The following is a 13,807-nucleotide window of genomic DNA, read 5'->3' as shown; positions in this document are numbered from 1 at the left end:
TTTATTTACATTTACAAATACATTTTGCTGCATTTTGCTCTGTGCGTTTGTTGGTTTTGTGGTGCAGTCAGCCATGTTTCCATTTTTTGGGTTTTTATCTCTAGTACTTTCCTATATTTTTCTTGGTTGCAGCTGCCATGTAAATTGCACCATACAAAGTGGGGAGGATAGGAATTCCTTTGGAATTCCCATAGCACTGCATGGTTTAAATGAGGAAAATTGGTTCTGAATAAAGCTAGGTGCGATGGCATATTTTGTCTGCACCTTTCACTACCCTGGCACCCATGTTTATAGACCCCTCCATGTGTATTTGGACCTGTCTTTGCCTCCTTCACTTTACAAGCCAAGCTCTTACAGAATGATGCCATCAGTTGCAGGATGACCTGCAGACAACATCTGGAACAAGGACAGATCTTCCAGGAGAAGTTAAGGCCACCACAGCTTGAAGCTTTCATGCTAGCAGACCCTTCCAAGGGAGCATATACTACATCAAACAGTCTGCAGTGTCCAATGTATTAAGAAAGTGACAAACGCCATAGCGCCGATTTTAACTTATGCTGGACTCGTGCGGACAAGGGCCAAGGAGGACCACAAACCATTCGGCCCTTCGCAGTGCGAGGCTCTGGAGATTTTAATTCCTGAAAATAACAGGAAGCATCTGGTTGGAAGAGTTAAGTACAGATGGAAAGAGTGAGTTTGTTGGTATGTGGGGGTTGGGGGGTGTGGTGTGTGGTGCAGTTGGTAGGAGACGCCACTTGACAGTTGACCTCACTCAGCTTGACCACTCGTGTCAAAGCATTAAACTTCTTCCTGCACTGCATCCATGTTCATGATGCTATGCACCTGGCATTGACTTCGTCCCCCGATGCCTCCCACTGCCTTTTGGATATATGTCTGGAGGGCCTCTTGCCTCCCCCCACCCCCCCTGCGGATATAGGATGTCCCATCTTCTGTCCACCTCTTGCACCAAGGTCTCTAGTGCATCATCAGAGAACCTTGGTGCCTGGTACCAACTCAGATCAGCAGATTGGTGAGGTCTGGTGTGCAGATTGGAGGATGTGGGATTTAGTAGTGCGCAACCTTTATTCAATATTTTAACAAAACTCATCAGTGTGTAAACACAGGGATGGGATCTGCTTCTGTGTCTTATGTGTGCGATGTCCGACCTCCGTTCGGACTCCGTGCAGACAGCTGACTGTTATTTTCAGCAAATAACAGGTACCAGCTACCTTTAAGAGATTTCGAAGAAACATCCTCCCTTTAAGAGATTGTGCTCCCTCTGGTGGTGGAAAGTGCAAATTGCATTGATTCCACGTGCTAGGCCTGGAATGGAACGCTGATTGCAGGTGAGTCCTCGGGTGGGTTCAAACTTGCATCCTGCCTGTGCAGGGGCCATTGGGCCTGGGGTAATAGCACATCACGCTTCCTGCTCCCAAAAATGGCCCCATCCAATTTCTTCCCCCATAGAGATTAAAATGAAACAGAAAAAGGAGGCTTCTGACAAATGTAAGGTTCATAATACAGTAGAGATCAAGCTGAATACAGAAAGTACAGAGGAAATCTAAAAAAGGAAATAAGAAGGGCAAAGAGAGAGTATGAGAATAGATTAACGGCTAACATAAAAGGGAACCCAAAAGTCTTTTCTAAACATATAAATAATAAAAGGGTAGTCAAAGGAAGAATGGGATAGATTAGGGACAAAAAAGGAGATCTTGTGGAGGCAGAGGGCATAGCTGAGGTAGTAAATGAGTACTTCACATCCATCTTCATTAGAGGAGAGGATGCTGCCGTTGTACCAGTAAAGGAGGAGGTAGTAATGGTATTGGATAGGATAAAAATAGATAAAGGGGAGGTACTTAAAAGATTGGCAGTACTCAAAGTAGAAAAGTCACTCGGTCCAGATGAAATGCATTTTAGGTTACTGAGGGACGTAAGGCTGGAAATTGCAAAGGCTCTGGCCACAATCTTCCAATCCTCCTTAGATGTGGGGGTGGTGCCAGAGAACTGGAGGATTGCAAATGTTACACCCCTGTTCAAAAAAGGGGAGAGGGACAAACCCGGTAATTACAGGCCAGTCAGCCTAACGTCGGTGGTGGGAAACTTTTAGAGATAGTAATCTGGGACAAAACTAACTGGCACTTGGAAAAGTATGGGCTAATAAATGAAAGTCAGCACGGATTTGTTAAAGGAAAATCGTGTTTGACTAACTTGATTGAGTTCTTTGATGAAGTAACGGAGAGGGTTGATGAGGGTAGTGCGGGTTGATGTTGTGTAACTGGATGTTCAAAAAGCATTTGATAAAGTACCAAATAATAGACTTGTAAGCAAGATTAAAGCCTGTGGGATTAAAGGGACAGTGGCAGTGTGGATACAAAATTGGCTAGGCAACAGAAAGCAGAGAGTAGTGGTGAACGGTTGTTTTTCAAACTGGAGGGAATTTTACAGTGGTGCCCCCCAAAGGTTGGTATTAGGACCATTGCTCTTTTTGCGATATATTAATGACCTGGACTTGGGTATAGACGGTATAATTCCAAAATTTGCAGATGACATGAAACTTGGAAATGTAGTAAACAATGTGGAGGATAGTAACAGACTTCAGGAGGACATAGACAGACTGGTGAAATGGGCAGACATATGACAGATGAAATTTAAAGCAGAGAAGTGTGAAGTGATGCATTATGGTAGGAAAAATGAGGAGAGGCAATATAAAGTAAATGGTACAATTTTAAAGGGGGCACAGGAACAGAGAGACCTGGGGGTGTATGTACACAAATCTTTGAAGGTGGCAGGACAAGTTGAGAAGGCTGTAAAAGAGCATATGGGATTCTAGGCTTTATTAGTAGAGGCATAGAGTACAAAAGCAAGGAAGTTATGCTAAACATTTATAAAACATTGGTTAGGCCGTAGCTGGAGTATTGTGTACTGGAAGGATGTCAAGGCCTTAGCGAGGGTGCAGAGGAGATTTACTAGAATGGTACCAGGGATGAGGGACTTCAGTTATGTGGAGAAACTGGAGAATCTGGGGTTGTTCTCCTCAGAACAGAGAAGGTTAAGGGGAGATTTGATAGAGGTGTTCAAAATCATGAATGGTTTTGATAGACTCAATAAGGAGAAACCGTTTCCAGTGGCAGAAAGGTCAGTAACCAGAGGACACAGATTTAAGGTGATTGGCAAAAGAGCCAGAGGCGGCATGAGGAAACATTATTTAAGCAGTGAGTTGTAATAATCTGGAATGCACTGCCCGAAAGGGTGGTGGAAGCAGATTCAGTAGTAACTTTCAAAGGGAATTTAATAAATATTTGAAAGGAAAAAATGTACAGGGTTATGGGGAAACAGCTAGTAAATAAAATATTTACTAGCTGTTCTCAATTCCTAATACTGTGTTAATGGGTTCCCTTCTGCTGCACCTGGAATCCATTTCTGTTAGGATGTAAGGAGGAAGGCTTGAATGCTTAGGTGGGTGGGAGTGGGACTGGGAGGGAGGAGTTAAGGAGAATCCTTCTGTAAAAGATTTTAAAAATGGACATAGCTTTCCACTACAATTCTAGACAGCCCTATTTTATTGAAATGGAACACAGTGCTTTTCAGATAATACAGGCTTTCCAAAGTGTGGGAAACCCTGCAGGGAATCTTGCCCCGCATTAATAATCCCCATTGTGAGTGGAAACTGCCTCTAATTTCTCTGAATGCTTCCATAAACTTTAATGGGCTGGATTTTGCTGTAAGCGGCAAACTAACAGCGCCAGCCGTTCATTAGACTTGTACTTACCCATAGACTTTATGAGCTTTTGCACGGCAAGTTACTGTGAGTTAGAGATCCATTTAGCGCAGTGGGATCTGGGACAGGGCAAGCAGCTATGTCTCCTTAACCAATCAGATTAAGGAATCATTAATGAGCAGCGCAGAGTCTGAACAAGGTAGTGTAAGTTAGAATAGTGAATTCAATGTCAAATCAGGTACAGAAAGAGAAATAAAAAGAGGAAAAGAAAGATTGCTTTAAGAGCAGAGGTAAAAGAAACAGAAAGAAAAAGAAAACATTTTTTTTAAATGTCTAACAAAAGCTGAAGGAATGAGACTCCACATTTGTAAAAGTTAATTTTCAGTGCCAGAGAGGTTGTTTGGTAGTAATTAAGACTTACCACGCCGTTAAAGGGATATTCAGACTGGAACGGACAAGCCCTAACATTTTGAGGCGCATTTAGTCCATATCTATGGTTTCAGTACAGGAACTTCACGCTGTTCAATTCATTTGAATGGGGAGCCAGACAGCGAGATGCCGTTTTTGCGCAGATTTTGGAGGAGCAGGGTATCTTGGACAGCAACTTCCCGATTTCGGCGTTTAACTGCACATGTGTGCTCACCAGAGGTTACTGTTCAAATTGCGCATAAAGAGCGGAGAGTGCTGTTAGCCTTACCGTTATTTTTACAGCAAAATCCAGCCCAATGTTTTTAAAAGTATTTGCTTAAAGCAAAAAACCCAGCTTTTGTTAGCACGGGACCAGGGCTTGGGTCAGTTCGGCTGAGGGTGCGTTGTGGGCGTCCAGTGAGGAGTTGGGGTAATGGGGGGGAACCAATCAGGACATGGAGTCCTGTCACGGGCACAGTGAGTGGGCAGTGATAGTGGACCTATAGGGAATCCCTCCTCTGCCATTAGAAAAACTGGATTTTCACTGTAAGCCTTGGAGATGCAGCTAGGAGATGTAAATGGAAGGTGAGTATAAAAGTAAAGTAGAGACATGATAGCCAGGTATGACAAGAATAGTATGACAGAAATAATGTGTTAGAAGGGAGTAATTAAGGGTTACTAAACAGGAAGTGTGCGTGGTACATTAGATTTTTAACATTATATAGATTGTGCTGTATCACTTTCAGATTTCAAACTTCCCAATATTTTCACATATTTCTGTTACTTATGAACAGATAGCACAGCAATACAATGTGCAGCAACTTAGATTAAAATGCCAAATTATTAATGTAGAAATTACATGCACTAACCTTTACAAAAAAGAATATTAGTTAACTTTTGTGTACAGAGCCAAAAAGTATGTCAATAGATTTATTAGTGATTGCAATCAATACTGCTGTTCAGTACTTCACATTCATAGAATCATAGAATCATAGAAGTTACAACATGGAAACAGGCCCTTCGGCCCAACATGTCCATGTCGCCCAGTTTATACCACTAAGCTAGTCCCAATTGCCTGCACTTGGCCCATATCCCTCGATACCCATCTTCCCCATGTAACTGTCCAAATGCTTTTTAAAAGACAAAATTGTACCCGCCTCTACTACTGCCTCTGGCAGCTCGTTCCAGACATTGTGGCAGTTATTATCTAAGTTTTATAAATGTGCCTTTGTTGATGCTGAGAAGATTTGTAAGTACTATGGACTGCAACAGTGGTAAAATGACCATATTTCTGTGATCTGCTATTAAAGTAAGTCACATCCTGAAACACAGGTTGGACACGACCCGTGGGGAGGGTCGCTCTGGCCGCCTGCCTCTCTTCCGTGGCCTTGTCTGCACCATGGAGAATGAGCATGCAGTGTCCGCCAGTTCACTTGAGGCCTTCCGTGACTGGTGGGAACTGCAGGGACTGGAGGACATATTGGACACGGTTGGCATCATTATTATTTAATTTGATAACTTTCCTTTGTTTTTTATGATTTAATTTTCTATTAGGTGTGCTTCTCTAAAAAGGGGGCACCTTTGTTGGGTTTTTTTGTTTGATGACACTGGGGCAACACAGTATCTCCTTATAATTAATTAAAGAAAAGGCATCCTGAAATATAATGACAGAATGTTTACTGTGTAGTTGGCAACAGTGACTTCTATTGCTCCAGGGTCAATAAAACGGCTTCCTGTAAATAATCGTCTATAGTCAGCAAATACTTCTATAGCATATTGTAGCTCCCCAACCCCAGGTGATTTAGTCAGAAACAATGTTGAGCTAAATGAAAGGAAAGGGTATTAGAATTAAAACCAAAGGAACTTGGCAGTGGGAACAGGACCTACATCAAAATAAGAGTAGTACCATGAAGTAGCCCATTCAGTAAGAGTTGAAACACCCAATCCAGCCTTCTTTAACCACTAAATTAAAATTAAGACCATGATAACAAAAATAATACCTGAGCAAGATTTAGTAATTCCACCAAAACTTTTTGTGTACAGTTGATAAACACTTTGCCCCATTGGCCATCCTTGTCACAATGTCTTATTATTTTTCCAACTCTATCTGTTCCACAGCTGACATTGGTTTCAGCATCTAAGCCAGCTCTTGTAGTAATCCAATCATAACCTTCACTCTCTTCAGGTTTGCATGACTTGTCATTCTCTGAACAAAAATTAAAAAGGAAAATAACAGACATCAATGCGTAATCAACAAATGGTTTAAGAAAGACCACTGACTGCACTGGATCTTCTCTGCAACAATTGGTCCAGCAAATCAAAGAGTAGGACTATTTTATTTTCTCTTCTCACTAAGTTATGTAAGGAACATTTTACTGAATGCGGAGATAAAGGTTTTACTTACCACTTAGGACAACAATAGATATATTTTTAGATTTCCTTTGGTATACTGAATTTGTAAATGTGCAACTATAATTAGCACTGTGTACAAATTTCCTACTTATTTCATATGTCCAACACCATAAGTCATTGTCAGCTGACAGAATTTTATTCGAAATTAATTTTACTCCATCTGAAAATAGGAAAATATAATTAATACCTTGCATTAGTGATACACCACTACTCAAATGAATACAGTTGTAGAATGTTTGTTCACAGTTCCAATTCCCTCACATGACGAGTTACCATTCTCAACTTTCACATCGGGCGGCAAGTGGACACTAAGCATTTCCCACAATGTGGCAAACAAAATGAGAAGATGCTGTTCTTACACATCTGTATCTAAGGTACCAAGAATTATAAAGGCCTGGAAGGAGTTAACTGCAGGCTTGCGCCTCTGAGAAATGGAATGTGGCGGCTGGGTAACCATGGCAACAAAAATATTTTTGCATTTGATTTTCAATATTTTATTATATGCCAGCAGATATCCAATGACGTTGCCGATTCTGAATCAGAAGATAGGCTGTATTATAAAAAAGGAGCGCTATACCACGTAACACACAATGAATTACATAATACAGTTGATTTCCTCTGGTATTAGTAATGGACACAAGAAATTGGCCTCGAAATCCCTTGGAGACTGGGGTGCACTCCCATTATAAATCAGCTGGGAGTGCAACACAGAGCGAAGAAAGTTGTGTGGCACCTGAAAACACCAGATCTCTGCTCAGAAGACCGTCGGAGGCCAGTTTTACTCCCCCATTCGCTGAGGATGTGACCGGGCCCGTTCTAACCTGGACAGGGGCGGCACACTGTATACTCAGTGGTCCCGGTCCTGATCTTGGCCTGGGCTCCCAGGTGGGCCCCTGAGTGTCGAAGGTCAGGGAGATATTCCTGCATGGACTAGGTACCTATGAAGGATCATGGAATTGGAACTCTTGATGTAGGATATTCTTGTCTCTGCATCCCACCCCACCCCGACACCGATGGCCATGTTTGGGATGGGTTGGAAGCTTCAACCCAAACAGGCCATTTTGGAATCCCTGAATTAAGACTAGCATAACTGGCCTGGTTTCCGGCTAAAATGGGCGCGGATTTTTGGTATCAATAAATTTGGTGATACGAGGTAAACGGGCTAAGCAACTGAGAATCAAACTTTGCCAACCAAATTCACACAGGCAAACAATTAACACCCACTTTTAAAGTGCACCATTGTCCACAATAGTGCTTATTAGCAGTAAGAAGATTGAAAACTATGAATAGCCGAAGACTTTCATGATTAAGATGTGACATTTAGTGATCGCAAAATATAAGACTTTTAACATTTTCATTTAAGGTGAGAAATCAGAATATTACAGAGGTGTGAAAAGTATAAATATAGCTATTAATATTTTGACTGTAAAGAAATGTTACTAAAAACATAAAATAGTGTATTTGCACCTGAGCTGCTGTTTGCTTCCAATGTTATATTATAGTTTTCTCCATCATTCTTGATGCAACATTTAACTTCAGCAGGCAAATTCGAAATTGATTTACTCAGTGTGTATTGTGACGGAATTGTTGTAATCTCCTCAGGTAGAAGATAAATGTTTGGATCTCCACAGGCTTTATGCAGGATTGATTGGTTTTCAAAACCAAAATAACAGCAATAGTTACCTGCACAATGCAGTATAAAACAAAAACACACCTTCAGTAAAACTACGGAATGAATGATACATACCCATCAATTATGATCTTCCTTTAGGAATAACTTACTCTTTTAATTTTGTGACCCTCAGGTAAGTTTGATTGTAACATAAAAATTCTGCTGATACCACACAATTGTGAAACAAATGTATAGGGAAATTATGGGACTTCGAAATTTGGCTGTGTAGCGCCTGATTATTGGGTGCCAACAGGCCTACTAAGGCTCCAAAATAGTGGGCAGGAAGCACGCATACATTTCCGGCCAGAAGTGTGCCGCCGCCATATTGGGAAAGGAGATAAAATCATTGTGCAGTGCCCACTCCTGAAACATGCGTTAGGCTCTTTGCGTCTGCAAATAAGGGGCCGAATGCCTGTTTGAGGCCCCCGTTGCAAGACTTGGTTTTCCTCAGGAAAACCAGACCTTGGGGCTACCTGTTACCAACAAGATAAGTTTTAGAAATATACTTACTCGAATGTGGAGCTGGAAGAAGCCGCACTCCCCAATTGCCGCTTTTTCCCCTGACCCGGCTTCCATCTGCCCCCACAGCCTCCTATCTCCTCTCTCCCTTGGCCTCCTACCTCCGTCCCCACCCCCGGTCTCCTATCTCGCACTCCCGGCCTCCTGTCTCCCCCTAACCGCGGCCTCCTGTCTCCCCTAACCGCGGCCTCCTGTCTCCCCCGCCCACCCCTCCCGGCCTCCTGTCTTCCCCCCACCCCGGCCTCCTATCTCTACACCCCCCTGACCTTTCTATTGCCCTTTCCCAGCCTCCTATCTCCTCTCTCCCCTGGCCTCCTACCTCCGTCCCCACCCCCACTCCCGGCCACCTATCTCCCCCCTAACCCCGGCCTCCTATCTCCCCCCTAACCCCGGCCTCCTATCTCCCCCCTAACCCCGGCCTCCTATCTCCCCCCTAACCCCGGCCTCCTATCTCCCCCCTAACCCCGGCCTCCTATCTCCCCCCTAACCCCGGCCTCCTATCTCCCCCCTAACCCCGGCCTCCTATCTCCCCCCTAACCCCGGCCTCCTATCTCCCCCCTAACCCCGGCCTCCTATCTCCCCCCTAACCCCGGCCTCCTATCTCCCCCCTAACCCCGGCCTCCTATCTCCCCCCTAACCCCGGCCTCCTATCTCCCCCCTAACCCCGGCCTCCTATCTCCCCCCTAACCCCGGCCTCCTATCTCCCCCCTAACCCCGGCCTCCTATCTCCCCCCCTAACCCCGGCCTCCTATCTCCCCACTAACCCCGGCCTCCTATCTCCCCAACCCCTGGCCTCCTACCTCCCCCGCCCCCACCACTCCCGGCCTCCTGTCTTCCCCCCACCCCGGCCTCCTATCTCTACACCCCCCTGACCGTTCTATTGCCCTTTCCCAGCCTCTTAACTCTCTCTCCCGGTCTCCTATCTCCCTACCCTGGCCTCCTATCTCTCTCTTCCGGCCTCCTATGTCTCCGATCTTACCCTCCAGCCCTCAGGCTCAGGGATCTCTCCCTGCTACCCCCATCATGCTCAAAAATGGGTGCGCCCAAATTCCCACCCCTAAGGGAGGGGCAGGACTGGCAGCTCAATGTTCCAGGGTACAGATGCTATAGGAAAGATAGAGCAGGAGGTAAGAGAGGAGGGGGAGTTGCGTTCTTGATAAGGGAGAACATCACGGCAGTAGTGAGAGGGGATATATCCGAGGGTTCGCCCACTGAGTCTATATGGGTAGAACTGAAAAATAAGAAGGGAGAGATCACTTTGATAGGATTGTACTACAGACCCCCAAATAGTCAACGGGAAATTGAGGAGCAAATATGTAAGGAGATTACAGACAGCTGCAAGAAAAATAGGGTGGTAATAGTAGGGGACTTTAACTTTCCCAACATTGACTGGGACAGCCATAGCATTAGGGGCTTGGATGGAGAGAAATTTGTTGAGTGTATTCAGGAGGAATTTCTCATTCAGTATGTGGATGGCCCGACTAGAGAGGGGGCAAAACTTGACCTCCTCTTGGGAAATAAGGAAGGGCAGGTGACAGACGTGTTAGTGAGGGATCACTTTGGGACCAGTGATCATAATTCCATTAGTTTTAAGATAGCTATGGAGAAGGATAGGTCTGGCCCAAAAGTTAAAATTCTAAATTGGGGAAAGGTCAATTTTGATGGTATTAGACAGGAACTTTCAGAAGTTGATTGGGAGAGTCTGTTGGCAGGCAAAGGGACGTCTGGTAAGTGGGAGGCTTTCAAAAGTGTGTTAACTAGGGTTCAGGGTAAGCACATTCCTTAAAAAGTGAAGGGCAAGGCTGGTAGAAGTAGGGAACCTTGGATGACTCGGGAGATTGAGGCCCTAGTCAAAAAGAAGAAGGAGGCATATGACATGCATAGGCAGCTGGGATCAAGTGGATCCCTTGAAGAGTATAGAGATTGCTGGAGTAGAGTTAAGAGAGAAATCAGGAGGGCAAAAAGGGGACATGAGATTACTTTGGCAGATAAGGCAAAGGAGAATCCAAAGAGCTTCTACAAATACATAAAGGGCAAAAGAGTAACTAGGGAGAGAGTAGGGCCTCTTAAGGATCAACAAGGTCATCTATGTGCGGAACCACAAGAGATGGGTGAGATCCTAAATGAATATTTCACATTGGTATTTACGGTTGAGAAAGGCATGGATGTTAGGGAACTTGGGGAAATAAATAGTGATGTCTTGAGGAGTGTACATATTACAGAGAGGGAGGTGCTGGAAGTCTTAACGTGCATCAAGGTAGATAAATCTCCGGGACCTGATGAAATGTATCCCAGGACGTTATGGGAGGTTAGGGAGGAAATTGCGGGTCCCCTAGCAGAGATATTTGAATCATCGACAGCTACAGGTAAGGTGCCTGAAGATTGGAGGGTAGCAAATGTTGTGCCTTTGTTTAAGAAGGGCGGCAGGGAAAAGCCTGGGAACTACAGACCGGTGAGCCTGACATCTGTAGTGGGTAAGTTGTTAGAGGGTATTCTGAGAGACAGGATCTACAGGCATTTGGAGAGGCAGGGACTGATTAGGAACAGTCAGCATGGCTTTGAGAGAGGAAAATCATGTCTCACGAATTTGATTGAGTTTTTTGAAGGGGTAACCAAGAAGATAGATGAGAGCTGTGCAGTAGACGTGGTCTACATGGACTTTAGCAAAGCCTTTGACAAGGTACCGCATGGTAGGTTGTTACATAAGGTTAAATCTCACGGGATCCAAGGTGAGGTAGCCAATTGGATACAAAATTGGATTGACGACAGGAGACAGAGGGTGGTTGTGGAGGGTTGTTTTTTGGACTGGAGGCCTGTGACCAGTGGTGTGCCTCAGGGATCGGTGCTGTGTCCCCTGTTATTTGTTATTTATATTAATGATTTGGATGAGAATTTAGGAGGCATGGTTAGTAAGTTTGCAGATGACACCAAGATTGGTGGCATTGTGGACAGTGAAGAAGGTTATCTGGGATTGCAACGGGATCTTGATCAATTGGGCCAGTGGGCTGATGAATGGCAGATGGAGTTTAATTTAGATAAATGTGAGGTGATGCATTTTGGTAGATCGAATCGGGCCAGGACCTACTCCGTTAATGGTAGGGCGTTGGGGAGAGTTATAGAACAAAGAGATCTAGGAGTACAGGTTCATAGCTCCTTGAAAGTGGAGTCACAGGTGGATAGGGTGGTGAAGAAGGCATTCAGCATGCTTGGTTTCATTGGTCAGAACATTGAATACAGGAGTTGGGATGTCTTGTTGAAGTTGTACAAGACATTAGTAAGGCCACACTTGGAATACTGTGTACAGTTCTGGTCACCCTATTATAGAAAGGATATTATTAAACTAGAAAGAGTGCAGAAAAGATTTACTAGGATGCTACCGGGACTTGATGGTTTGACTTATAGGGAGAGGTTGGATGACTGAGACTTTTTTCCCTGGAGAGTAGGAGGTTTAGGGGTGATCTTATAGAAGTCTATAAAATAATGAGGGGCATAGATAAGGTAGATAGTCAAAATCTTTTCCCAAAGGTAGGTGAGTCTATAACGAGGGGGCATAGATTTAAGGTGAGAGGGGAGAGATACAAAAGGGTCCAGAGGGGCAATTTTTTCACTCAAAGGGTGGTGAGTGTCTGGAACGAGCTGCCAGAGGCAGTAGTAGAGGCGGGTACAATTTTGTCTTTTAAAAAGCATTTGGACAGTTACATGGGTAAGATGGGTATAGAGGGATATGGGCAATTGGGACTAGCTTAGTGGTATAAACTGGGTGACATGGACATGTTGGGCCGACGGGCCTGTTTCCATGTTGTAAACTTCTTTGATTCTATGATTCTAGGTATTCTGGATGCATGGGAAATTTAAAAGCGCTAATCCCAGCATGCTGAGAAATCCTAGACACAAACAAAAAAAATCATACAAACTAGTATTACCAAATGTTTCCAACTGAGTCCCTCATGCTAACTTGAACTGGGCCAGACCAAAGTTACAGACCAACATACTGCATCCAACGCCACTCCTCCATTGTCTACTCAGTGGGACTTCCCTTGTTTGGTTCCATTCTTGCCTACTTAATTGTAGCCAAAACAATTTATATCTTCAGCATATATCTTCTCTTCCCATCCCTGCACCATTATCTCTGGAGTCCCCATAGGATGTTTCTTCCCTCCTCATTTATGTGCTGCCTTTTAACAGCATCATCCGAAGAGGTTGGGGTCAGAATCCATACATACACCAACGACACCCATCTCTACCTCTCCACCATCACTCTCGACCCTTCCACTGCCTTTGTGTTTTCAGGCTGCTTGTCCAACATCCTGTCCTGGATGAACCACAGTTTCCTCCAGTTAAACATTGGGAAGACTGAAGTCATCACCTAAGCTCCCTTGCAACCAATTCCACCCCCATCCCCAGCCACTATCTCAGATTGAACCAGATCGTTTGTTACCTCAGATTACTATTTGACCCCGAGCTGAGCTTCTGACCCCATATCCTCTCCATCACAAAGACCCCTGCCTCAGCCTGTCTGCTGCTGAAGCCCTTATCCATGGCTTTGTCACCTCCGGACTCAACAATTCCAATGCTCTCCTGGCTGGCCTCCTATCCTCCACCCTCCACAAACTTACATTCATCCAAAGCCCTGCTGCCCTTGTCCTATCCCGCACTAAGTCCCGCTCACCTATCAGTCCTTACCCTTCCCTAGCTTTCTCTAGCTCTACAACTCTCTTAAATTTCTGCATTCCTCCAAATCTGGCCTTTTATGCATTCCTCACTCCTTTAACCCCAATATTGGTGGCCATGCCTTCAGCTGTCCAGGTTCAACGCTCTGCAATGTCATCCCTAAACCTCATCGCCTCTCCACATTCCTCTCCCCCTTTAAAACCCTGTTAAAACCAACCTCTTTGACCAGTTACCTCACCTAATATCTCACTCTTTGGCTCAGCATCTATTTTTGTCTGATTACGCTTCTCTGAAGCACTTTAGGATGCTTTCCTACGTTAAAGGCACTATATAAATGCAAGTTGTGTTGTTGTTGTAATGTGATACAGTCCTTGGATAGATAAGGTTAGCAACTTAGAAAGAGTCTT

The 13,807-nt window shown here is 44.4% G+C and overlaps 1 protein-coding gene across 1 annotated transcript in view; it reads right to left on the bottom strand.

Annotated features, from left to right (window-relative positions):
- The window catches only part of LOC137322151 (adhesion G-protein coupled receptor F3-like), a 101,136-nt gene that overhangs the window by 14,499 nt on the left and 72,830 nt on the right, over positions 1-13,807 (bottom strand). The window contains exons 13-15 of the mRNA XM_067985265.1: positions 8,006-8,221; positions 6,531-6,698; positions 6,127-6,332 (exon numbers count right to left, since the gene is read on the bottom strand). Coding sequence (XP_067841366.1) covers positions 6,127-6,332; positions 6,531-6,698; positions 8,006-8,221 — 590 coding nt within the window. The remainder of the gene's footprint in view (positions 1-6,126; positions 6,333-6,530; positions 6,699-8,005; positions 8,222-13,807) is intronic.

The sequence above is a fragment of the Heptranchias perlo genome, chromosome 5 (assembly GCF_035084215.1).
Source record: "Heptranchias perlo isolate sHepPer1 chromosome 5, sHepPer1.hap1, whole genome shotgun sequence".
NCBI classification, from domain to species: domain Eukaryota; kingdom Metazoa; phylum Chordata; class Chondrichthyes; order Hexanchiformes; family Hexanchidae; genus Heptranchias; species Heptranchias perlo.
The sequence above is the reverse complement of the archived record's forward strand: the minus strand, read 5'-3'. Positions and strand labels throughout refer to the sequence as shown.